We start from the raw sequence: 27,988 nt of genomic DNA, 5'->3' as shown, positions 1-27,988 counted from the left end.
CCTCAAAACAGACAGCCGAAACGTGGGATCCTTTGAAGTAAGATTGAGGCATATGTAGCTATTAAAATTCACCCTCAGAGTGGCATGTGGGCCTCAGTGAGAACAAGTCAGCCTACAGTCCTCATCACATTCTCCATGCCTGACACTGACAAGGGCACACTGTGTATGTGCATATACTGACCAGTGAGTGGTCTTGGGGGCAGGGGCGCCTGAGAGTCTATATTTCTGAACAGCCTCAGTCCTTCCAAGCTCCTCTGTCCTCCCAGTTCCATAAGCTTTGAGGATGAAAAATAAATGTCGAGGGGATCTTCAAGGCTGAAAAATAAAAACCACGCATGCCATGACTTGACTTGTTTTGCCCAGAATTTTATTGGTATTGAAAGAAAAATTTTAAAGCTTTAGAATAATGTTTACTGAGAAAAATAACAATAATAATAATAATAAACAAAGCCACAGGAGCAGTCCCCTGTATGATTTACATGGAAAGAAGTCCACAGAATCCACAAATCTCATCTTAACTCAGGGCCCTGCTGTCATTCTATAAAGCAGAGTTAGGCCCTTTAGCCACGTGCAATACTTTCAGACATTTGCCACCAATTCCAGATTCTCACCACAGCTTTCTATTTACACCACAGTTAAAACTTTCTCTTGGAATTGTCTCAAAGTTGTCTACAAAGGATTGAGCTTGCAAAAGAATTGACATTCCAGTTTGATAAGCACCATTTCCATGTTGACTCTAATTCCATCAGGAGAAAATGCAGTGCTTTCCACATGTGTGTCCCTAAGCAAAACCTGGGTTTCCACTATTGTTTCACCCACCCACCCCCCAGAGGTGAAGAATCACTGATTCACCTGGGACAGGCCACTCCTTGGGACTTCCCCTCCTCTTTTCCACAGTCACCTCCAGGGTACCTGGGGCTGAAGGACATGTCTTAGTGGTCATTGGTGTCTCCCTCTCACTCACTCTCTTCAGAGGAAGAAGAAATCTGAAGGTCATCATAGAGGACACTCCAGTGGCCTGGGGCACAGTGCTCCTCAGACTTCTTGCCCATGGGTGGGCTCTGCGCAGGAGGGGTTGGCTTCTCAGCAGGAGACAAAGAGGGAGATGTCATGTATCTGCAGCTCCACCAGGCTTTGCCTACTCTCCTGAAGAGCATCCTGAGAGGCTGGCCTGGAACATGTTTGACGGGTGGAGGCTGGACTCTGGTGTAGGCCTGGAGAGTATTCAGGTAAGATGTGTTGCGTGGAGGCTGGAGGTCAATGCTTTGCACCTGGGCAGGTGTCTTCCTGGTCACTGGGGGTGCCACGGTTGGCCCAGGTCCGGTGGTACTGGGTGGAGGCTGCAGATTCTGGAAAACCCCTAGATCTGGTCTCAGGGTGCTCTTCTTGGGAAATTGGATGGGACCCAGTCTGGGTTTCTTTGGTGGGTTCAGACAAGCCAGGGTGGAGATCTGAGCAGATCTCTTGCCTGGTGCCTGGATGCTGCTTATGGAGTCCTGGACCAAACTTCTCTTGATGGGACACCCTGAGGGCCAGGTGGATTTCAGGTCATCATTCCCGATCAGTGAGCTAATCGGGCGATCCATTTCCAGGACAGATTTCCTCTTGGATGCCTGGATGAGCATTGGCCGTTGTGGAGGCTGTAGGAGAGCACCAAAAACAGAAAGACAATATGTTAGAATTTCCTCATCGTCCCGTAAGAATTAAAATTAACCAAACAACATCTCCTATATTAAATTTCACAGTAAGAGACAGACAAGGAGTCAACTTAAATGTAATGAGTTACTCAACCTCTGGGGTGGTCACCAAAAACCTTGATACATTTTAAACATCAGCTCGAAAAAGAGGAAGGTTGTAATCAATGTCTGTTGTTCAACCAATGGAGACAAGGTTTTTATACACTCTTCTTGGGACTGTACACTGCTTAGTGTCTTGCAGGCCCTGTGATGGTGAAATGAGTTTTGATGGCCAATTTTGGAGGATGCCTCGCAATTGAAAACTGGCTCTTCTAACTTCAAGGATTCAGCTTATGGCACGGTATGGCTAAAATAACTTTCATTTCCCCTGCCAACATACTCTTTTCTTCCCAGAGAGGCAAGGAAGAATGCAGAATGAAAGAAATGGAGGAAAATGGCATCTGAAAGGTCCACTAAATTACCCCATTGGTCAGAAGGGAATGGGAACAATTTCCTCACACAAAAGGGGATAGGGAGACCAATCAGAGTTACCCAGGAGGGAAAGAGTGTAGGAACCAGGAGGGACTCACCCTCACAGAGTTGCAGGATTCTGTCACTTCCTTTCATTGCTGCTGCTGCCCCCCCTTGGGGTCTCCTGGGAAATCTCCACCCCTCCCCTCCCCCAGCTACCCCTCAGGGGCACTGGTCCCCACCCACACCCTCAGGACCCACATGACCAGAGGGGGCCTAGGAAGGCAGAGGATAAGGCCCAGGACCTCAGCAGGCTCCCCAGGGCCCAAGTGGGTGGGGAACATGCTAGCTGCTTTCCCTTTCATTCCTCCAATCTCCTGAGGGTCTCTCCCTGTCCCCGTTGCTCCCCTCACTGTGGGTGGGCCCCTCCAGGTATGGGTACCCTTCCCCTCCCCCAGCTTCCCTTCATGAGTACTGGTCCCATCCTGCCTCCACTTCTCCTTTCCCCTCCCTCCCCCCCATGTCCTACCTGGTCGCTCCAGGGTTCCTCCCGTCCCATTAGGTGTCTGTGGTTCCCCACCAGTGCTTGGTAGGTGCCCTAATTGTTGGGAGACATGAACTCTGTGTCCTCCTACCCTGCCATCTTGACTCCACTCCTATATCACATTGTTTTGATTCCTGTAGCTTTGTAGTAGTATCTGAAATCTGGAAGGGTTTATGGTTCCTGCTTTGTTCTTTTTCCTCAGGTTGCTTTGTCAACTCTCAGTCTTTTATGGTTCTGTATAAATTTTAGGATTATTTGTTCTTGTTCTGTAAAAAATGTCATGGATAATTTGATAGGGATCACATTATATCTGTAGGTTGCTTTGGGTATTATGGCCATTTTAACAATATTCTTCCAATCCAAGAGCATCGAATATCCCTTTCTTTGAATCATCTTCAATTTCCTTTATTAATATTTTGTAGTTCTCAGCATATATGTCTTTCACCTACTTGGTGAGGTTTACACCCAAGTATTTTATTTTTTGATGTGATTTTAAAAGGAATTGTTTGTTTACATTCCTTTTTTGATATTTCATTGTAAATGTAAACAAATGAAGCCGATTTCTGTATGTTAATCTTGTATCCTGCTACCTTTCTGAATTTGTTTATCAGTTCTAGTTTTTTTATGGAGTCTTTAGAGTTTTCTATATATAGTACTATGTCATCTGCATATAATGAAAATTTTACCTCTTCTCTTCCAATCTGGATACCTTTTCTTTCTCTTGTCTTATTGCTGTGGTGAGACTGGGCATCCTTGTCTTGTTCCAGATTTTAGTGGTAAGGCTTTCTGCTTTTTACTATTGAGTAGTATTTTGGCTGTGGGTTTGTCATAAATAGCTTTTATTATGTTGGGATATGTTCCATTTATGCCCACTTTCACAAGGGTTTTTATCATGAATGGATGTTGAATTTTAGGAAATGCTTTTTCTGCATCTCTTTAGATGATCATGTGGATCTTGTCTTTTTTTGTTGTTGTTGATATGGTGTATCACATTGATTTGTGTATGTTGAATCATCCTTTTGACCCTTAGATAAATCCAGTGTGGTCATGGTATGATTTTTTATGTGTTATTTGATTCAGTTTGCTAATATTTTATTGATAGTTTTTGCTTCTATATTCATCAGAGATATTGGCCTGTAATTTTTTTTTTTTAGTAGCATCTTTGTCTGGTTTTGGAATCAGGGTGATGGTGGCTTCATAGAATGTCTTTGGGAGTATTCCTTCCTGTTCAACCTTTTGGAAGAGGTTGAAAACAATTGGTGTAAGTTCTTTTTTGTATGTTTGGTAGAATTTGCCTGTGAAGCCATCTGGTCCTGGACTTTTGTTGGCAGGGAATTTTTTAATTTACAGATTCTATTTCACTTCTATTGATAGATCTGTTCAAATTGTCTATTTCTTCTTGATTCAGTTTTGGTGGGCTCTATGTTTCTAGAAACTTACCCATTTCTTCTAGGTTGTCCAATTTGTTGCCATATAATTAATTGTTCATAGTATTTTTATATATATATGTGTGTATATATATATATATATATATATTTTTTTTTTTTTAATTGTTTGTTGTTATTTCTGTGGTATCAGTTGTAGTTTCTCAGCTTGCCACCAAGACATTTGGTCTGGACCGTGTCCTCAACCACAAGGCATAACTCAAGTGTCTTGAAGTAGACTCAATGCCCAGACCATAGCTTGTCAAACATAAATTTGGCCAGGACTCCAAACTCAGGCACTGGGCAAGAGATCTGCCCAGCTCTCCATCCAGACTTGCTAGAAGCTACCCACCCTGCCACCCTACCTTCCAAAAAAGTAAGACTCAGGTCCTTTTTATCCTCTGAGGATACTCAGAGACCTGACCTGTCAAGTTGTCCATAGTCTCCATCCTCTTCCCAGTACAGTTGGACTTGGATACAAACAGGCACACCAAATGACCATGAGGAAGTCTGGCCCAATGCTAAGCATTGACCCCCCAGCCTCTACTCAACTCAACTCACCTCACCTCACCTGAGCACAATCCAGGCCTGCATTGTCCTCCAACCCCCACCATCTAAACATGTTCCAGACCAACTCTTCAGAATTGTCTTCATGAGATGGGACAAGGGATGGGGGGACGCTGGGTCTAGGTTCAGAACAACCCTTGCATTTCATCCTCCTGAGATGCCTCCTCCTACAAGTCATATGTTTCACATCTTGGAGTAATCTGAGTGATACTGATCCATGTCCCAGTCCGTGTTCTCCATGAGGACCTTCTGATATCTTCTGAGGAGAGTGACTCTCCCCCCATGGCAGAGAAGCTTCAGCCTCCAATATAACATGTCTAGGAGGTGACTACGGGAGTAAGAGAAAGAAGAAAAAACAGAGTCAGCTGCTCTTGAATCAGTGTCTCATGAATCAGCACTCTCCCAGCTGTGGTATATGTAAGGATTTCAGAACACCAAATAATATTGAGGGTCTCACAGCCAATTTCATGTAATGTTATGAATTATGTAAATTTAACTTATGTTTTTTTAAAAATTTATTTTAATTTATTTATTTTTGGCTGCATTGGGTCTTCATTGCTGCATGTGGGCTTTCTCTAGTTGGGGTGAGCAGGGGTTACTCTTCATTGCTGTGCATGGGCTTCTCATTGTGGTGGCTTCTCTTGTTGTGGAGCATGGGCTGTAAGCACGTGGGCTTCAGTAGTTGTGGCACGTGGGCTTAGTAGCTGTGGCTCGTGGGCTCTAGAGAGCAGGCTCGGTAGTCGTGGCGCACGGGCTTAGTTGCTCCGCTGCATGTGGGATCTTCCTAGACCAGGGCTGGAACCCATGTCCCCTTCTTTGGCAGGCGGATTCTTAACCACTGTGCCACCAGGGAAGCCCTAACTTATGTTTTAAAAGGAGATTACCAAACTGTCATATAAAGTATTTAGTAAATTAGAAAATTTTTTAATTGTTTGCTAATCCTTTCACAGTATGTAAGTCATTATGCTGTATAGCTCCAACTTCTATGGTATTATATGTCAATTATATCTCAATAAAACTGAAAGGAAAATATTAGTAAATTAATAAGAAACTGAGTCAACACACTGTAAAATATAGAGCTATGTCAGTAGGAAAATAATTAAAAATTATTTGTATTCATTGTGCAAGTGACTGGAATTTGGGAAACTCTGGATAAAATAGACACCTCTGGGGATGAAAAGGTCTGTACTTTTTAAGCTGAGCCTTTACTGAAACTAGAATTTTTGTCTCTGAGAGAAAGTTGTACTGATAACCATAATGGAGGATATTGTCTTCATTTTACATGTTTTGTTTATTAAAAATCACTTGAAATGATATTTGGTTAGTTTCTTCATGATAATGAGATCCTCCCAATGTGTTATATTGTACAAATATCCTCACTTCCAATCATCTCTAATAAGTTTTTTTTCTTGTTACCAAGTTTTATTTACATGAGTGTAAAGAGGACCTTAGTAGTCTCAGTGTAGTCTCTGTCCCTGAATTGTGTTCAGATTTCAGTCTTCTAGGCATAACTCAGGCCTCCTGGTCAGAAAGTGCGTTTTAACAGTATTTTCATGTGACTCACACGCACTTTTTTTTTTAACTAAGTAGGGCAGGTGTACTTATTCTCAATTTGATAGCATTTTGAATAAGCTGGTGATCTTTTAAAAGTAATGATGCCCAGAAATACTAATTTACTGAATCCTTTTAAGTTCTGGACATGGGAATTTTTAAATGTTTTCCAAGTAATAATGATGTAAAGCAAAGAGAACTGGAGGTGAAGAAAAAGGGTAACAGCTCCCTGATTTCTTCTTGTCTTTTTACAGCATGGGAAGAAACTCTGACCTGGGTCAAGAAAGTGTGGGTGGTTTTATAGAGAGTGGGGTTCTATTAGGAGGGACAAAGGACCTAATCATTTTTCCATGTGAGAATCTATCAATCACTTGGAATTGTCTCTCTCTCTCTCTCTCTCTCTCTAGGACTTCTTCCCTTAATAAATGAAGAATGGGAGACTCCAGGTGGCCTCATGGTTGAGGCTTCAAGACGAGTGAAAAAAGATAAAAGCAAAGTAAAAGAAGCTCAGGTTGAGTTACTCACTTTGACTTGAATATACTTCTGTGAGGAGTTACATCAGCATTATGATTGAATAAGATGTGTTTCATCATACCCCCCCTTTAATAACAACTTGGCTTCATTCACAGACCAAAGTGTCTTTGTGGGAGCTGTGGGATCCAGCAAAATATGTCAAGGGGAACAGGAGGAGTCTCACCCACCTGTGCACAGGGTATTAGGCATAGAGACCTCAGTCCCAGCTCTGGACATTGCAGTCATCTGTTAACTGGCTCCATACCCTCTTGGCTACAGCCTGGGGGTACAAAATCCTGTTTTAATCCATCACTTAAGAACGAAAGAGCTTTTGTGGATATTCAGGTTTCTTGTAGAGAAGTACTGGCATAATGTTGGGGCAAAAAGAAAAAATAATACGTATGAGTTTGCATGAACTGAACAAAGTAAAAGGAATGGTTTCACTTGACGAACATCAAGCCTCCCCGAAGACTGAACAACTAAAGGCCAAGAGGGCTCTTCCTGGCCCATGATTTCCCCTGCAGGGGCAAGTGAGAGCATGTGAATTAACACGTAGCTTCTCCAACTGTGTGGGATGTTGCCAAAAAGGCCCATTGATTTCTTGCCCCATTCAGAGTGCTGAATTATGAGATGAATGACTGGGGTGGGAAGAGGTAGCAGATAGGATTCTTAGAAGAAATTGATGTGGTGCAGATTCTACCTGCTGTATCACAGACTCCATCAAGAAGCCCATCCATGAGCGAATAGGGATGCCTTACACATGGATCCTCCCAACTGGCCAGTGGGCACCCTCAGTGCTCTTAACACATTATACAAATATCCACACTGTGGCTAGTTTATCCACACTGTGGCTAGTTTACTTGGTGCTCACAACCAAGGCAGTGAGGGAAGGCTTTGGCTGACAGCTTGATAACACACAAAGGAAGCTGGCTCACATCTGCAGGCCAGAGACAGATCATAAATTTCTGCATTAGCACCACCCTTAGGAGAAGAAAAGGGACTCTATCATCAGCCCCCAGCCTATTGTGTTGCTAGATAAAAATAGAGCATATAAGCTCAAGAATTCTGTCAAAAGATGAAATAAGAAGCATGAAACACTTTTATACATAGAAGGTCTGAGAAAGCCTCAGACACTCTATGTCTAGAGGGCCAACAGAAGGTGTTTTTCTCCTGAAGACAATTAGCAAACACTGGAGTAGGTGGCTGCTACTTCAAAAGTGAAGACAGAAGCACAAAACGCCAGGAACATTTTTTTTTAAAACTCAAAGTAACCTAACACAACTAAAGGATTACAGAGTCTTCCAGTTATTAATCCCAAAGACTTTGAAATCTGCAATCTACCTAATAAATAATTCAAAAACACTGTTATAAGAAACCTCAGTGAGCTACAAGGAAAGATTGAAAGACAATTCAGTGAAATCAGAAAAAACATGAAGAAAACAAAAATAGACAAAAACTGTAAAAAAAAAAGGAACCAAAACCATTCTGGGGATGAAATGAAAAATGCAATAGAAAAGTCTATAGCTACAATAGCTTTTTAAAAAATATGCAGAATAAAATGAAGTGTATTGTGACATTAAAAATATAAAAGGAGAATTAAAAATGGAACATTTACAGGCCTACAAAGATAAGTTTCTATCAACATAAAACGGACTGTTTTAACTATGAGTTATTTTATGTATGCCTCATGGTAACCCCAAAGCAAATATTTTTAGTAGAATCACAAACAAACACTAAAAAAGGAAACAGAGCATACCAACATGGTAAACCACCCATTATAAAGGTAGACAGAACCAGAGGGGAAAAAGAAACAGTGGAAATGTAAAACAGGGGTCCCCAACCCCCGGACCATGGACTGGTACTGGTCCGTGGCCTGTTAGGAACTGGGCTGCACAGCAGGAGGTGAGTGGTGGGCAAGCAAGAGAAGCTTCATCTGTATTTACAGCAGCTCCCCATCACTCGCATTACCACCTGAGCTCTGCCTCCTTTCAGATCATTGGCAGCATTAGATTCCATAGGAGCGTGAACCTACTGTGAACTGGGCATGTGAGGGATCTAGGTTGCATGCTTCTTATGAGAATCATGCCTCATGATCTGAGGTGGAGCTGAAGCAGTGATGCTAGCACTGGGGAGCGGCTGCAAATACGGATTATCATTAGCAGAGAGGTTTGACTGCACAGAGACCATAACAAATCAATTGCTTGCAGACTCATATCAAAACCCTATCAATGGGGCTTCCCTGGTGGCGCAGTGGTTGAGAATCTGCCTGCCAATGCAGGGGACACGGGTTCAAGCCCTGGTCTAGGAAGATCCCACATGCCGCAGAGCAACTGGGTCCGTGAACCACAACTACTGAGCCTGCGCATCTGGAGCCTGTGCTCCGCAACAAGAGAGGCCACGATAGTGAGAGGACTGCGCACCGCGATGAAGAGTGGCCCCGCTTGCTGCAACTAGAAAAAGCCCTCCCACAGAAACGAAGACCCAACACAGCCAAAAATAAATAAATTAATAAATTAAAAAACAAAAAAATAACCCTATCAGCGAGTGGCAAATGAAAGCAAGATCAGGGCTCCCACTGATTCTGCATTATGGTGAGTTGTATAATTATTTCATTATATATTACAATGTAATAATAATAGAAATAAAGTGGACTATAAATATAGTGTGCTTGAATTATCCTGAAACCATCCCCACCTCCCACTCCGTGGAAAAATTGTCTTCCATGAAACTGGTCCCTGGTGCCAAAAAGGTTGGGGAACACTGATATAAAACATTCAGAAAGCAATTAATAATATGGCAGTAATAAGTCCTTACGTATCAAAATTCACTCTAAATATAAGTGGATTTAATTCACAAATTAAAGCCACAGAGTGGCTGGATGTATAAAAAATATATAAGGTACAATTATATTCTGCATATAAGACACTCATTTCAGCTTTAAGACACACATATACTCAAAATAAAGAGGTGGAATATTATATTCCATGCAAGTAGAAGCCAAATAATGTGGGGGTAGCCATACTTATATCACACAAAACAGACTTTAACAAGAACAATATCAAGACACAAAGAAAGTCATTATATTCAATATAATGATACAAAGGTCAACATATCAAGAAGATGTAACAATTGTAAACAGATACACACCCAACATCAGAGCACCTAAATATATTAAGCAAATGCTAACAGATCTGAAGGGAGAAACAAACAATACAATAATAGTAGGGAACTTCAATACTCCACTCTCAGCAGTGGATAGATCATCCATATAGTGGATGAGCAAGGATTTATGTATATAGACCAGTGTATATACACTGGTCTATACACCAAATGGACTGAACAGGCATATATAGAACATTCCATCCAGCAACTTGTTCTCAAGTGCACATGGAACATACTCCGGGATAGACTATATGAAAAACGATGTCTTAGCAAATTTAAGAAGATCAGAATCATACCAACTATCTGAACACAATGATATAAAACTAGAAAGCAACGAGTATATCTGGAAAATCTACAAAGAAGGGAAAACTACACAGTGCACTTCCAAAAAAGTCTATGAGTCAAAAAAGAAATCAAAAGGAAAACTTTTTAAAAACTTTAAAGCAAATGATAATGGAGACACAACTTACCAGATCCTATGAGATGCTGCAAAAGCATTCCAGAAAGGAAAGTGTATAGCGATAAGTGCAAATGGCAAGAAATTAGAAAGTGCCTAAATAATCTAACTCGACATATCAAGGAACTAGAAAAATAAGAAATTTATCCTAAAGTTAGAGGGAAGAATATAATAAAGACTAGAGTGGAAATAAATAAAATAGATACAAGAAAATCAATAGAAAGGATCAACAAGCTAAAAGCTGGATTTTCAAAAAATATATAATTCACAGACTTTTAGCTAGACTAGGAAAAAAGAAGACAAAATTAGAAATGAAAGAGGAGACATTACCACTGATACTACAGAAATACATAGGATCATAAGAGACTACTATGGATAGTACATATAGTACTGCAAGTATTGGTATTAGCTGGAGCAATTAGGCAAGACAAAGACAGACATCTAACTAAGAAAGTAAGAACTAAAATTGTCATTATTTGAAGATATAATTTTCTATATAAAAAATCCTAATGAAGCAACCAAAAAGTTGTAACTAATCAACAAAGTATGTAAAATTGCACTGTATAAAATCAACACACATAATCAGTTGTATTTCTATACACAAATAGTGAAACATCTCTCTGAAAAAATAAAGAAGACTATCTAATTTACAATACCATCAAAAAAAAATAAATTACTTAGGAATAAATTTAACAAAGTTGGTGAAACGTCTCTACATTGAACACGACAAGGCATTGATAAAATAAATTGAAGACACTAACAAATGGGAAGATATCCCATGCTCATAGGTTGGAGGAATTTCTAAGATTTAAAAGTCCTTAGTTCAACACCATCTGTAGATTCAAAGAAACCTCTCCCAAAAATCCAATGACATTCTCTACAGAAATAGAAAAATCAATTCTAAACTTTCTATCAAACCAGAAAAGAACTGAATACAATTCTGAGAAAGAAGAAGAAAACCAGAATCATCACAGTTCCTAATTTCAAACTCTACTACAATCTATACTATTTAAAACAGTATGGTGCTAGCATCAAAGTAGACACCCAGACCAGAGGGACAGAATAAAGAGCCCAGAATTAAACCCCCACATAGAAGGTTAACTAATTTTTGACAAGGTAGCCAAGAACAACCATGGGGAAATAATAGTGTCTTCAATAAATGGTGTTGGAAAACCTGGATAAACTCAAGCAAAAAAGTAAATCTGGACCCCTATCTTAAACCACTCAAAAGAATGAACTCAAGATGGGTGAAAGACTTGAACCTAAGACCTGATACCATAAAAGTCCTAAAAGAAACTCCTCTGAATTTGTTTTGATGACTTTTTGAATATGACACCAAAAGCACAAAAAACAAAGGCAGAAGTCAACAAAGGAGAATAAATCAAACTTCAAAGCTTCTGTACAACAAATTAAAAAATCAATAAAATGAAAAGTCAACCTACTTTTGGGAAAAAATGCGGAAAAAATGGGGAAAAATGGGGACCATATATTGGATAAAAGGCACATAATCAAAATACCTAACAAAAAGCCTCATAAAATACATAAGAAACCAAACAATGGTTTGGTTTCATGAATGGGCAAAGGAAATAATTTTTTTTTTCAAAAAGACATACAGATGACTGATAGGTATATAAAAATGTCATCCTAACTAATCATAAGAACAGTGCAGGGCTTCCCTGGTGGCGCAGTGGTTGAGAATCTGCCTGCCAATGCAGGGGACACGGGTTCGAGCCCTGGTCTGGGAAGATCCCACATGCCGCGGAGCAATTGGGCCCGTGAGCCACAATTACTGAGCCTGCGCGTCTGGAGCCTGTGCTCCGCAACAAGAGAGGCCGCGATAGTGAGAGGCCCGCGCACCACGATGAAGAGTGGCCCCCACTTGCCGCAACTAGAGAAAGCCCTCGCACAGAAACGAAGACCCAACACAGCCATAAATAAAAATAAATTAATTAATTAATTTTAAAAAATCTGTTTAAAAAAAAAAAGAACAATGCAAATCAAAACCACAACACAATATTATCTTGCACCGGTTAGAATGGTTATCATTAAATAACAAGAGATAATGAGTGTTGGTGAGGATGTGGACAAAAGGGAACACTTGTGAACTGTTAGTGGGGATATATGTTTTGCAGCAACTAAGTAAAACAATATGAAGGTTTCTCAAAACTTTAAAAATACATATACTATATGATCCAGCAATTCCACTTCTGGGTATTTATCCAAAGAAAATAAAAGCACTAACTTGAAAAGATATATGCACCTCCATATTTACTGCAGCATTATCCACAATAGCCAAGATATGGAATCAACCTAAATTCCTATCAACTGATGAATGGATAAGACAGATGTGATATTTATATTTATATATTTATATTTACATACAATGAATATTATCAGTCATTAGAAAGAAGAAAATTCTACCATTTTCAACATTGAGTACCTTGGGTAAGTTATGTTGAGATAAGTCAAAAAGAGAATGAAAAATACTATGTGATATCATCTATTTGTAAAATAAAAAAAAAAAAGCCAAACTCACAAAAACAACCAGTAGAATGTTGGTTGCCAGGGGCTGGGATGTGGGGAATAGGAGAGATGTTATTTAAGGGTACAAACTTTTAACTAATAGTAAATAATTCCTAAAGATCTGATGCACAGTATAGAGAATCTAGACAGTGGTATTTTATTATAATCATCAAACTTGCTAAGAGACTAGAACTTAATTTTTCTAAACACAATAAAGAAATAGTAATGATAACTACTGCTACAATGGCAATCATAGTATAATACGTAAATGTATCAAATCACCATGTTGTACACCTTAAATTCAAATATTATATGTTAAATATATTGTAAGGAAAAAAAGAAGTGCTAAAAAGTATCATCAATATCAAAACAGGTCAAGCAGAAGAAATTTTCTGTGAGTTAGAAGACAGTAAGTTGAAAATATCCACTCAGAGGAGAACAAAGAGAAAAAGAGTGAAGAATAACTATGTGATCTATAGGATAAAATCAAAAGAAACATTCTGTGAATTACGGAGACTTAGAAGGAAAAAATAGAGACAGAAAGCTTCTTTAAAGAAATAGTGGCTGAGAACTTTCCAAATCAGGGGAGAGATTTGGATATCCAAGTTCATGAAGCTCATAGGCACCAAACTCAACTCAAAAAACTGTCTTCTCCAAAACACATTAGAGTAAAACTGTCAACTATCAAAAACAAAGAATCTTAAAAGCAGCAGGAGGAGAGGAACTTATAACTTACAAGAGAACCCTCATAAGGTTATCCACTGATTTCGCAACAGAAACCTCACAGGTCAGGAGAGAGTGGGATAATGGATTCAAATTCTTCAATTAAAAAAAAAAAAGTCAACCAAGATAATCGTCTCCATCATAGCTGTCCCTCTTAAATGGAGAGATTAAAAACTTTCAAAAAAAAAAAAAAAAAAGCTGAGAGAGTGCATCATCACTAGATCTGTCTTAAAAGAAATTCTAAGAGTTTCTCAAGCTAAAATAAAACTAAATAGTACCATGAAAACATACGAGAATACACAATAGACTTGTAAACATAAGTATATAGTTAAGGTAGGAATACTTAAATAGTGTGATATGGTGGTGTGTTAACCAGTTAACTTTAGTATAAAGGTTAAAGTATGTGATGATTAAAATAACTGCAGCTATAATCATTTTAATGTATAAACAATATACAAAGAGCTAAACTCCACAAAATTTTATGGAGGGGAGTAAAAGAGTAGATTTTTTGTATGTGATGGAAGTTAAATTGTTATCAACATAAAATAGAGTGTTAATCTATAAGATGTTTTCTGTGAGCCTCATGGAACCACAAAGCAAAAACCTAGAGTAGATTTAGAAAATAAAAAGAGAAGGAAATCATAATATACCACTACACAATATCACTAATTCACAAAAAAAAGCAGAAGAGGAAGAAAGGAACAAGAAACAACAAAACATCCAGAAAACAATAAGATGGCATTGGTTAGTCCTTACCTACCAATAATTACTATAAACATAAATATATTAAATCCTTTAGTCAAAAGTCAGAGAGTGGCTAGACAGATAAAAATTCATGATCAAACTATAAGCAGCCTATCAGAGACTCACTTCAATGTTAAAAACACAAATAGGCTCAAAATGAAGCACTGGAACAAGATATTCCACACAAGTGGAAACCAAAAGAAAGCAGAGGTAGCTACAGTTACACAAGACAAAAATAAAAATCAGCCCAAAGCTGCAACAACAACAAAAATAAGGTCATTATATAATGATAACATTGTCAATTCATCAAGAATACAATCATAAATAAATATGCCTTAACAGTGGAGGACTCATGTTAAGCAAATACAGATTTGAAGATAGACAATACAAAAAAAAAATTGTAGGGATCTTTCATACCCAATGAACAATGAATCCAGAAAGAAAATCAATGAGGAAGTACTGAACTTGAATTATACATTAGACCAAATGGACTTAACAGACAAAAACAGAGCAGTCCATCAAACAGGGGCAGAATACATATTCTTCTCCAGTGCACATTGAACATTCTGTAGGACAGATCATGTGATGGGTCACTAAACAAGTCTTAGCAAATTTAAGAAGACTGATATCATACTAAGTATTTTTTCAACTACAATGGTAAGAAACCAGAAATGAACAACAGGAAGAATCTGGAAAATTTACAAGTATGTGGAAATTAAACAACACGATCCTAAAGAATCAATGGGCTAAAGAAAAAATTTTAAAATAAAAAATAAAAAGACTGAATCATGAAGAAATAAAACAATCTGAACAGGCCAAATTACTATTAAGGAGATTGAATCAGTTCTCAAAAACCTCCCAGCAAAAATTTGTATTTTATAAATACACTAGGGGAGACACACACAATGATATAAAATAAGGTAGAGCTACTGGTTCTGAATCCCTGATTTCATAGAAAATATTTATCATTTGAGTTGAGCTATATTTCAGAAATTTAACACAATTGAGCATACATTAACAGTATGATTCTTGTAAACTTTTTTGAAAATACAAAGAAGTGATAAAGAAGAGTATGTCTGTTAGATGAGTGTGGAGTATAATGGAAACTTAGAAGAACAAGTCTTGACTGATTACAACTTCCACTTGTAAAGCCAATGTCTTTAATAAAGAAAGGTGAAAATGTTCATTTTTCAAAAACAAACTACAAACAAAGGAAAACTAAGAAGAAATGGGAATTTCCAGATTTACTGTGATGGTTTATGCACATTTCTCAGTGAATCACACAAAACCCTTATTAAAGATAAAAGAAATATTTGAACATCATGGAGGAATCTGCAGAAAGCACCTAAACCAGTGAACATCAGGTGTATTGGGACAAATGATTATCAGGTGACGGAAGCAGGCAAGACATTATCACTGCTGTGGTATTCTCGGTGAAAATACGTAAGAAAATCATTTGAAACTATCATGAAAAAAATGTAAGTTTATGCAAATTTCAGTCCACATATACTTCTCATGTTCCCTGACTCTAATTGTGTATTTAAATAGTAAGTCTTTCTTATAAATATAGAGAGCAAGTCTCTCCTAATTACTTTTTTTTTTTCAGAACTTTGTGTTATCTAGATCACTAATGCCATCCCATTTAAAAGTGCATTTTCTGGGACTTCCCTGGTGGTGCAGTGGTTAAGAATCCACCTGCCAATGCAGGGGACACGGGTTTGAGCCCTGGTCTGGGAAGATCCCACATGCACAGAGCAACTAAGCCCATGTGCCACAACTACTGAGCCTGTGCTCTAGAGCCTGCGAGCCACAACTACTGAGCCTGCGTGCTGCAACTACTGAAGCCTGTGTGCCTAGAGCCCGTGCTCTGCAACAAGAGAAGCCACTGCAATGAGAAGCCCACACACCGCAACAAAGAGTAGCCCCCGCTCACCGCAACTAAAGAAAGCCCGCGGGCAGCAACGAAGACCCAACGCAGCCAAAAATAAATAAATAAATATATTTTAAAAAACTTAAAAAAAGAAAAGTGCATTTTCTTAATCCTGGTGTGATAAGTTGTTGCATTCAGATGTACATTAATCATTTCACTTTCCCCTTATTCACTAATAGCTCAACATCCAAAATTATCCCATAGGGAATTTTGGATATTAATGCCTTCCCATGTAGATCTTTCACAAAGGGAATCATTTCAATAGTTGAGTGTCATTCTCCACGCTCTACAGGGAGCCTGGATGCAGACAATGGGGAAAAGGCTCTGGAACACAGGGTAGAAGTATTCTAAAGTGTTGACTTTGACTATCACAAGAAGGAAAAAAGTAAGTAGTTGAAAATGACCTTGCTAGGCACATAAGAAGTAGAGAGTTAAAGATTTGTAGGTTCTTGGGCTTCCCTGGTGGCGCAGTGGTTGAGAGTCTGCCTGCCAATGCAGGGGACACGGGTTCGAGACCTGGTCTGGGAGGATCCCATATGCCACGGAGCAACTAGGCCCGTGAGCCACAATTGCTGAGCCTGCGCGTCTGGAGCCTGTGCTCCACAACGAGAGGCCGCTATAGTGAGAGGCCCGCGCACCGCGATGAAGGGTGGCCCTCGCTTGCCGCAACTGGAGGGGGCCCTCGCACAGAAACGAAGACACAACACAGCCATAAATAAATAAATAAATAAATAAATAAAATTAAAAAAAAAAAAAGATTTGTAGGTTCTTAATCCATGACATTTCAGGAGGAAAAGCAGACAGAGCCTCTGACCCAGGACAGGACAGTTACCTGAGAAGCTGCCATTTCCTCCTCTCCTTCCTCCTGCTCTGGGTCATTTTCTTATTGATATGATGTTGAGGAATCACATTGGTATCTTGAAAATATGCCTTCAGTGGCGTCAGCACAGCTCCTTCACCTCTTCCCACAACACCAACAGGCTAAAGGACCTTGAAATGCTGAAACGGCAACCTTCTGAAAAAGAGATTCAGTAACAATGAGCTCCTGCATGGAGACCGAACTGTGAGCTTTTTCTTTCCTGCCAACACATGCTCTCCCCTCACACAGATGCCCCAAAACTTCCGCTACAGCACAGAGTAAGTTGGCTACACTGACCTGCCCTTTCCAATCCCATGTAGAGCAGACACCAATGTCTCCCCAAAGGCAAAAGGACTGAAGACTGCAAACAACTATCACCAGGTACCAGTAGCCTTTGGGCTTGGGCTTAAACCGGGCCTAACCTTAGAATCACCTGGAGTTAAAACAACTCGGATGCTCCCACCCAGATCAATAGACAGACTCTGTGGGGAGGGCACAGGTGATGTTATTTCTAAATACTCATCATGTAATACTAATGGGAAACTGCATGGGAACCACGTAGCAAATGTTTCTTCTGAAGCTTTAAAGTGCATACAAATTTGGGGGGAAGCAGGGCCCACTCTTAAGTTATGAATCTCCTGTAGGGCTCAAAAAATGACATCTTTTACGAGTTTTCTTGTTCATGCAGATGTTACTCCCTCAGACCCATATTCAGTAGCACTGAGATAGAGATCAGGCATAGCACACCTGAGACCACTGAGTAGTGTGAAGGCTTCAGAGAATTTCCAAAGTGCAGGTTCCCTGGGCCTGACTCCTAGGGGCCGAGTTCCTCCTGGAATAGGTGTTGTCTTGTTGTTGCCTATGGTAGATGCTGCTTGGTTGGTGGAAATCATGTGGTGGGTTTAGGGATGTGTGAGGGGTCACCCTTAGAAATCTTCCCAAAGCTACCCTTTGTCCTCAGGTCCTTTAGCCCCCTCTCCTCTCAGGGCCCACTTGACAGACAGGACTACCCAGGGACAGGGCAGGTCCACCTGTCCTCAGGTGAGCTGAGACTCCATACCCCAAAAGATGCAGAGCACAAAGTTGTTTACATCACAGATCTGTTTGAAAATAAACCAAAGGCAGCAAGGAAGGGTGGATTAACATTTTGGGTTGGGAATGGACAGAAGACTTTGAAAATGATGCCATGAATGCACATTTGATGATTAACAAAGGAAGTTGTGATCTATGTTAAGTAATAAAGCACATTATACCTGAATTAACAGATCAGATTTTTCATTCACTGTATGTTTGTCTATGTGTGTGTGTTATAAATTGTGGTGCCACAGTTTGTTCTCCCCATCTCCCCTTACGTGTTTATACTTTCTCACATTTTTTATATATTTTTATTTATTTATTTTGGCTGCACTGGATCTTAGTTGAGGCACGCAGGATCTTCACTGCGGCCTGTTTAGTTGTAGCATGTGGGATTTTTTTTTTTTTTTTCAGTTGCAGCATGTGGGCTTCTTAGTTGTGGGATGCATGTGGGATCTAGTTCCCCCACGAGGGATTAAACCCGGGCCCCCTGCATTGGGAGTGCGGAGTCTTACCCACTGGACCACCAGGGAAGTCCCTATACTTTCTCACATTTTAAAAAGCACATTGATTAAGGTAAAAATTAGAGAAAAGCATATCCACTTTTTCAAATATTCTCTTAGAATTCTGAATCTTTAAAAAATTTTATTAAAAATTTCTTTTTAATTTTTATACAACTTTAAAGGTTACTTTTCATTTACAGTTACTATAAAATATTGGTTATTTTCCCCAATATGTATGTTGTACATGTATGTATGTGTCTTTCAGCTATCTTACAACGAATTGTTTGTACTTTCCACTCCCCAACTCCTATATTGCCCCTCCCCCCTCCTCACTGGTAGTTTGTTCGATATATCTCTGAGTTTGCTTCTTTTTTGTTATATTTACTAGTTTTGTTTTATTTTTTAGATTCTACATATAAGTGATATCATACAGTATTTGACTTTCTTTGTCTGACTTATTTCACTTAGCATAATGCCCTCCAAGTCCATCTATGTCGCTACAAATGACAAAATTTCATTTTTTCGTGGCTGAATAGTATTGCATTGTACATATATACCACATCTTCTTTTTTTAATTTTTATTTTATATTGGAGTATAGTTGATTTACAATGTTGTGTTAGTTTCAGGTGTACAGCCAAGTAATATATATATATTTTTTCAAATTATTTACCTGTTTAGATTATTACAGAATATGGAGCAGAGTTCTCTGTGCTATACACTAGGTCCTTGTTGGTTATCTGTGTGGGTATGTCAATCCCAAACTCTCAATTTATCACTCCCCCCCACACACACCTTTCCCCTTTGGTAACCATAAACTTGTTTTCTAAGTCTGTGAGTCTGTTTTGTAAATAAGCTCATTTGTATCATTTATTTAGATTCCACATGTAAGTGATATCATATGATATTTGTCTTTCTCTGTCTGACTTTCTTCACTTAGTATGATAATCTCCAGGTCCATCCATGTTGCTTCAAATGGCATTATTTCATTGTTTTTAATGGCTGAGTAATATTCCATTGTATATATGTACCACATCTTCTTTATCCATCCATTCATCTGTTGATGGACATTTAGGTTGCATCCATGGCTTGGCTGTTGTAAATAGTGCTGCAATGAACACTAGGGTGCATGTATCTTTTTGAGTTATATTTTTTTCTGGATATATGCCCAGGAGTTGGATTGTTGGCTCATATGGTAGTTCTATTTTTAGTTTTTAAAGGAACCTCCACACTGTTCTCCATAGTGATTGTAACAATTTACATTCCCATTAGCAGCGTAGCAGGGTTCCCTTTCCTTCCACCCCTTCACTAACATTTTTTCTTTGTAGACTTTTTGATGATGGCCATTCTGACTGATGTGAGGTAATACCTCATTGCAGTTTAGATTTGCATTTCTCTGATAATATTTCAACATTGATGTACCTTGGGTAAGTTATATTGAGATAAGACAAAAAGAGAAAAGAGTTTTTCTAGCTAAATTTCCTCAAGTTTCATCCATGTTGTAGCATATTCCTAGATCTTTTCCTTCTTAACACTGAATAATATTGTATTATATGGGTATACCACACTTTGCTTATCCAGGAACTAGTGGATGAACACTTAGGTTGCTTTCATATTTTAGCTACTGTGATTATTACTGCTCTAAACACTGGAGTACAAATATTTCTTTAAGACCCTGATTTCAATACCTTTGGGTATACCTCATAGTAAAATTCCTGGATCATGTAGTAATTCTATTTTTCAATATCTGAAAAATTGCCATACTCTTTTGCAAAGCAGCTGTATCATTCTGCATTCCCTCTGACATAGCACAATGGTTCCAACTCCCTCACATCCTCACCAATAGTTGTTTTCTGCTTGTGTATGTGTGTGTGTGCTTGTGTGTGTATGCATGCACACAAATATATAAACATGCATTTAGTGATATGGAGCATCTATTCAAGTGCTTAGTCATTTGTACATCTTTTTGAAGAACCATCTATTCAAGTCTTTTATCCATTTTTGAATCAGGGTGTTTGCTTTTTGTTCAGTTGTAGGAGTTCTCTGTATATTCTGAATAGAAATCTCTTGTCAGATAGATGGCTCTGAAATATTTTCTCCCATCTTGTGGGTTGCCATTTTATTCTGTTTACATTTCTTTGATACACATTTTTTTTAACTTATGTACTGCAAATTGTTTATTTTTTTGTTAGCTGTACCTTTGTTGTTCCTTCGTTTCATATGGAGGAAAACACTGCCAAATCCAATATCATGAAGCTCTTGTCCTGTATCTTCTTCTAAGACTTTTTATATTATTAGGTCTTATATTTAGTTTCTTGATACGTTTTCATTAATTTTTGCATATGATGTTAGGTAAGGGTCCATCTTCCTTCTTTTGCATGTTGACCACAAGACTTCTCAGCACCATGTGTTGAAAATACTATCCTTTCTACTTTGAAAAGTCTTGGCAACTTGTCAAAAATCATTTGGCCATATATCAGGGTTTATTTCTGGGTGTGTATTCTATTCTATTCTATTGGTCTTGAATAAGGGAGAAAATAGTATAACCTATCCAGGTTGATGAAGAACATAAAGAAAGACCAGGACTGAGAATTAGGAGGGCAATATAAAACAGCAGGGAGTAAAAGACAGTGTGAGAGAAGATCTTGTATTTGCGAGTTCATGGAAATAGGATCATGCTAAAACCACTAAACGCCTGACTTTGAACAATACGGTAAATGTGCCAGCAAGAAACATAACACTTACCCATCTCTGGGAAATATAGTATGGGCATAAAGATAAACTACACACAAATATATTAAAAAGGGAAGGGTTTTCATGGTGTGAGAATATTGTGGCATTTGAAATACAATTTACTTCTGTTCTACCATTGTCTCTAAAATTTATCAAAGTGTATATACAAGCAATTCCAATTCTGGTAATGTGCTTGACAGGTTTATATATGAACTTCAGTAGAGCAGTAAATGTACATTCATAGTAGGACTGTTCCCTAAACCAAAAAACAAAACACAAAAACTGCAAAGACTAGAGTTCACTTTGTCAACACACATACAGATGCAATGATGGTTAACGGTCCGAAAACAGAAGGTGAGCATGGGTGCAAGAGGTTAATCCCCAGGCTGGGGTGGGGTGCAGAGTTTGAGGGTAACACAAGTAGAAAAGGCTTTTGTCCTATCCTTGATTTTTGAGGTATGGAAATTCACAGGTCACTACCTTCATTTCAAACTGAATGAATGCACTATTCAATTTTTTTAAACAGGCGAAGTAAACATGAGTGATAATAAATTTCAAACTGTCGCTAATCAAATAAGATACTAAGAAAACTTAAATAATATGATTTAAGAATGAAGTAGAGAGATTGTCCAACATGGTAGCATTCAAAGACCCAGAGCTTGATGCCTCTCATGGGCACACCAAAGTCACAACTGTTTACAGAACAGCAATTGATGAAAAAGGCCGGGACCTACCATAAAAGATGTTTTACAGCTAAAGATATAAGGAAGGCACCTCGACAAGACAGAAAGGAAGGGCAAAATCTCAATAGAGTCAAGACCCATACCACCAAGTGGGTGGCCCACAAATGGGAGAATAATTACAATTTCAGAGGTGCTCCCAGGTAGCAAGGGGTATGAAGCCAACATCAGGCTCCCAAGCCCAGGGATCCTGTTGTGGAAAGAAGAGTTCCTAGAAAGTTGGGCTTTGAAGACCAGTAGTGCTTATTTTCCAGAGAGCCAGAGGGTTGTGGGAAATAGAGATTCCACTCTTAAAAGATGCTCACAAAATCCCACATGATCTGAGAATCAGAACAGAAGCAGTCATTTGAAAGGATCCCGGGTCACACCTACCTCCTGATCTTGGAGAGTCTCCCAGAGAGGCAAGAGGCAACTACAGCACAGCCTCAGGGACAGAGACACTGGCAGCAGCCATTCGGGGGAGCTCCTTCTACCTCGTGGACGCTGGTACCAGCAAGCATAATTTCAGAATCCTCCCTGTAGCTTATCAGCCTCAGGACCGAGCCCCACCCATTTCCACCAGACTACAGACACAAGTACTAGGATGCTGCAGGCCAAGCAACTAACTGAGCAGGGGCATAGCCCCATCCACCAGCAAACAGGCTGCCTTCAGATCCTCTCAGTGCACAGCTGCCCCTGGACATGGGTCCAGCCACCAAAAGCCCCAGGACCAGCCTCCACACCTCAGTGGACAGGCACCAGCCCCAGAGTCCCTGGCCCCTCTGACAAGTGAGCCTGCTCTGGCCTTGGAGTCAGCCTCACCATCGGCAGGTGGTAACTGCACAGGGACTGGATGGAGCTTGGACCTACCCAACAGCAAACCTGCTTTAGCAGTGGGATCAGCCTCATACACCAACAGGCACACACCAGCTCCAGGAATACCACAGCCCAGCAGCCTGTGTAACCAGGCCACTTAATTGCAGGCCAGAAGCAGCCATGGACTCAGCTGGGTCCTGACCCTGCCCATCAGAATGCCAACACAAGATTAGGGATACCCCCGGCCCTGCAGAGAGCTGTGTCAGGAACAGTGATCCAACACCAACTCTGTGGCTCCTGGGCCCTGCAGCCAGAACGCAGAACCTGTCTCTTCCTCCCAGTAGCCAGCATAGCCCCAGAACCAGTGACTGGGCACTAGCCCTGATATCACCTGGACTGCAATTCTACCCATAAGTGAACCAGCACCAGATTTGGTGTCCCCCAGAGTTGTGCAGCCAGCTGCCTTATGATTTAGTCTCACCAAGCAGCACAGACAGCCTCCATACAAGGCAGAGCCTGGCAAACAAGCAGTCTGGGGGCAGCCAAGCCTACCAGACTACCCACAGTAGTCAGCCCACCACAGCAGAAGAGCCCAAGCAGCCCACATAGGGGGTACACCTAGAATATATAGCTCTAGTGACCAGGGGAGAGGGGGCTGCTGGGACCCATAGGACAGCTCCTACAAAAGGCCACTTCCCCAAGGTCAGGAAATGTAACGAACCTACTACACACATAGCAATAAAAACAGGAAGTTAAGAAAAATGAGGTGACACAGAAACACGATCCAAATGAAGGACCAAGATAAGAATTCAGAAGAAGATCTAAGTGAAGTGGAGATAGCCAATCTCCTCAACAAAGGGTTCAAGGTAATGACTGTAAAGATGATCAAAGAACTCAGGAGAAGAATGGACGACCAGAGCAAGAAGTTAGAATTTTTTTAAAAAGAGTTAGACCATTAAAGAACAACAAAACAGAGATGAGGAATACAATAACTGAAATGAAAAATACATTAAAGGAAACTACTGTAGACTAAATGATACAGAGGAATGAATCAGAAAACTGAAGGACAGAGTACTGGCAATCACTGAAGATGAACGGTAAAACAATAGATTAAAATGAAATGAGGAAAGTTGAACAGACTTGTGAAACAACATCAAGTGTACTAATATTTGCATTATACTGGTCCCAGAAGCAAAAAGGAAAGACAAAGCAGTGTAGAACATACCTGAAGACATAAGAGTTGAAAACTTCCCTAACCTGGGAAAGAAAACAGACATCCAAGTCCAGTAAACACAGTAAGGCCAAAACAGGATCAACCCAAAGAGGACCACACCAAGACTCATTGTAATTAAAATGGAAAAAAAAATAAAGATAAAAAGACACTATTAAAAGGAGCAAAGGAAAAGCAACAAGTTACAAACATGGGAAATTGCATAAAGTTATCTGCTGACTTTTCAGGATAACCTCTGCATGCCAGAAGGGAGTGGCATGGTATATTTAAAGTCATGAAAGGGAAAAGCCTATAAGCAAAAATACTCTACCCAGCAAGGCTCTCCTTCAGATTTGATGGTGAGATCTAAAGTTTTACAGAGAAGCAAAACTAAAAGAGCTCAGCATCGCCAAACCAGCTTTATGAGAAATCTTAAAGGGGCTTTTCTAAGTGAAAAAGAAAAGGTCACGATTGAAACATAAAAATTAGGAAAGGAAACTTACTAAAGGAAAAACCTCATTGGTTAAGGCAAATATTCAACAAAGGTAGTAAATCAACCATGGACACAGCTAATAGGAAGGATGAAAAAAAACAGTAATAAAATCATCTATATTCACAATAAGAAGTTAAGGGACACACAAAACAAGTAGATGTAAAATATAAGGTCAAATTCAGTAACTGTGGGGGAGCAGAGTAACAATGCAGGGTTGTTAGTGTCCATGTGAAATTAAGAGCTCAGCAACTTAAATAATCACACACACACACACACACACACACACACACACACACATACACAAAACTGAAAGAAATCCAAACATAATATTAAAGATAGTCCTCACATCACAGATGAAGGGAATAAAAGGGGAAGAAAGGAACACTGAAGAAATTAAAGAGGGATTCTAAAAATACCCAAGACAAATGAAAATGAACACACAATGATCCAAAATCTATGGGACACAGCCAACGCAGTTCACAGGGGGAAGTTATAGTGATACAAGCTTATTCTTAGGAATCAAGAAAAATATCAAATAAACAACCTAACATTACACCTGAAGGAATTAGAAAAAGAAGAAAAAACAAAACTCAAAGTAGGTAGAAACATAGGAAATATAAAGATCAGAGTAGATTTTTTTTTTTAATAGCTACTAAAAATTCAATAGAAAAGATCAATGAAACTAAGGGCTGGTTCTCTGAAAAGATACACAAAATTGATACACATTTACCCAGACTCATTGAGAAAAACAGAGAGGGCCCAAATCAATAACATCAGAAATGAAAAAAGAGAAGCTACAAATGACACAACAGAAACACAAAGGATCATAAGAAATTAATATGAACAACTATATATGCCGATAAAATGAACAAAGTAGAAGAAATGGACAAATTCCTAGAATTGTACCATCTCCCAGGACTGAACCCAGAAGAAATAGAAAATATGAACAGAGCAATTGCCAGTAATGAAATAGAATCAGTAATAATTAAAAACAAAAACAAAAACAAAAACTCAACAAACAAAAGTGAACGATCAGATGGCTTCAGAGTTGAATTCTACCAAACATTTAGAAAAAAGTTAACACATAACCTTCTCAAACTATTCCAAAATATTGCAGAGAATTAGGTCAGCATCATCCTGATATCAAAATCAGACAAAAATATCACATAAAAAAAGAAAATTACTAGGCAATGTCACTGATGAACATACATGCAAAAATCCTCAAAAAATATCAGCAAAATGAGTCCAACAATATATTAAAAGTATCATACACCATGGTCAAGTGGGATTAATCCCAGAGAGTCAAGGATGGTTCAGTATCTTCATATCAATCCATGTGATAAACCACAGTAACAAATTGAAGAATAAAAACCATATGATAAAAAAAAAACATATGATCATCTCAATAGATGCATAAAAAGCTTTTGACAAAATTCAACATCAATTCATGATTAAAAGCTCTCCAGGGGGCTTCCCTGGTGGCGCAGTGGTTGAGAATCTGTCTGCTAGTGCAGGGGACACGGGTTCGAGCCCTAGTCTGGGAAGATCCCACATGCCATGGAGCAACTAGGCCCGTGAGCCACAACTACTGAGCCTGCGCGTCTGGAGCCTGTGCTCTGCAACAAGAGAGGCCACGATAGTGAGAGGCCCGCGCACCGCGATGAAGAGTGGCCCCCGCTTGCCGCAACTAGGGAAAGCCACTGTCTGCAGATGACATAACACTGTACATAGAAAATCCTAAAGACGCCACCAAAAAACCACTAGAGCACATCAATGAATTCAGAAAAGTTGCAAGATACAAAATTAATATACAGATCTGTTGCATTTCTATACACTGACAATGAACTATCAGAAAGAGAAATTAAAGAAACTATACCATATGCAATAACATCACAAAGAATAAAATACCTAGGAATAAACATACCTAAGCAGGTAAAAGACACATACTCAAAAAACTATCAGAGATTGATAAAAGAAGTTGAAGGCAACACAGAAAGATGAAAAAATATACCATGCTCATGGTTTGGAAGAATTAATACTTTTAAAATGACCATACTACCATATATATATGGTATATCTCACATGCTCTTTCATTTCATGTAGCTGTTCATACAACTCCAGGCTGAGTTTGTTTCCAGGAAAATATATTATTTCAGATACCTATTTGCACACTCAAGACTCCTCTGTAACCCCAGATTATTTAAGAGCCTTCTGCTTGACACTGCCTAGATTCTGAAGCTCCACTACAAGCATTAATAAAATTATATTTACATAGGTATTTATATGATAATCAAACAGTAATGCATTTACAATTGTACTATGATTTATTGCTTCTTTTGGAGCATAAAATTGTCTTATTTGCCACTCTCTTGTAAATGACTGTTTGTAAATTATACTTAGTACTTAGAGAGGAATGAATATACAAAAAACTGACCAATGTGCAAATATCATCAATTTACATATATCTCACAAGATTAGGAAATTCTCTCATTATTATCAAAGAAAAACAAAGCCTGGATACTCTGCAGTCATGAATCAAGAGAATGCAGGGGGCTAGAGGTAAGAAACAGACAGTAATCAATGCAGCAGAGTTCACCATTCACCAGTTGGGATTACTAAAAGGAGCCAAACAAATGTGAAATATGGAAGAGAGGGTTACAGAGACACAAAAGTGCTCACCAAGACAAGGACGCTTTGGGTGGCTCTAGATTCAGGGGAGGATCTAGGGGAGATAATAGTCCTATGGATGTGTTGAATCTGCTGCCTGTGCCTATTCAAGATGAAAACCACAGAGACATGGATCAGATCATGAGCAGCAAACATGAAACATCAGGGAATACGTAATAACAGTCCTACAGTCAGTAAGATGGTGATTCTGTTATGAAATAAGTCATAACCGAATCCCAAATCCTTTTTCTGTTGACAAACCTAGCATACTTAATTACTATGATATACTTACAAATCTAGTTAGCTGTGTTTTTCCAATAGTTTAGATATATATTTATCTGCTTTCCTAACTTGTTATTATAGTTTAAGTTGGTGGTAATTATTATTTTAGTACCGACAAGTTTCCAGTTCGGTATAAAGATTTATTTAATAGGCCAATATCAATTATGCAAAGGATATAGTGATCTTAATATAGATGCTCTCATTGTAATACTACAGAAACCTGCTATATGACAAAGTTGGATTTAATACATGCAAGACAGGCTCAATATTAGGACAGCAACAGAGAGTCATATGTTTCTGTGCCTGAACAAAATGGAATACCACCTATCACAGGAATTGTTGAATAGCA

At 39.1% G+C, this 27,988-nt stretch overlaps 1 protein-coding gene and 1 long non-coding RNA gene across 2 annotated transcripts in view; one reads left to right on the top strand and one right to left on the bottom strand.

Annotated features, from left to right (window-relative positions):
• The window catches only part of LOC118890025, a 39,655-nt gene extending 31,439 nt beyond the window's left edge, over positions 1-8,216 (top strand). The window contains exons 4-6 of the long non-coding RNA XR_005018664.1: positions 974-1,229; positions 1,929-2,037; positions 6,641-8,216. This is a non-coding gene — a long non-coding RNA (uncharacterized LOC118890025). The remainder of the gene's footprint in view (positions 1-973; positions 1,230-1,928; positions 2,038-6,640) is intronic.
• Positions 285-18,381, bottom strand: LOC118890024 (putative protein FAM90A23P). Its single transcript, XM_036842256.1, has 2 exons — positions 17,118-18,381; positions 285-1,640 (listed from the first exon to the last, which is right to left on the bottom strand). Exons 1-2 carry the CDS (start codon positions 17,130-17,132, stop codon positions 957-959), a joined length of 699 nt encoding a protein of 232 aa, XP_036698151.1. The 5' UTR covers positions 17,133-18,381; the 3' UTR covers positions 285-956.
• Positions 18,382-27,988: the final 9,607 nt, after the last annotated feature.

This window comes from Balaenoptera musculus, chromosome 2, assembly GCF_009873245.2.
Source record: "Balaenoptera musculus isolate JJ_BM4_2016_0621 chromosome 2, mBalMus1.pri.v3, whole genome shotgun sequence".
NCBI lineage: Eukaryota > Metazoa > Chordata > Mammalia > Artiodactyla > Balaenopteridae > Balaenoptera > Balaenoptera musculus.
This window is presented reverse-complemented; position numbering and strand designations above follow the sequence as displayed.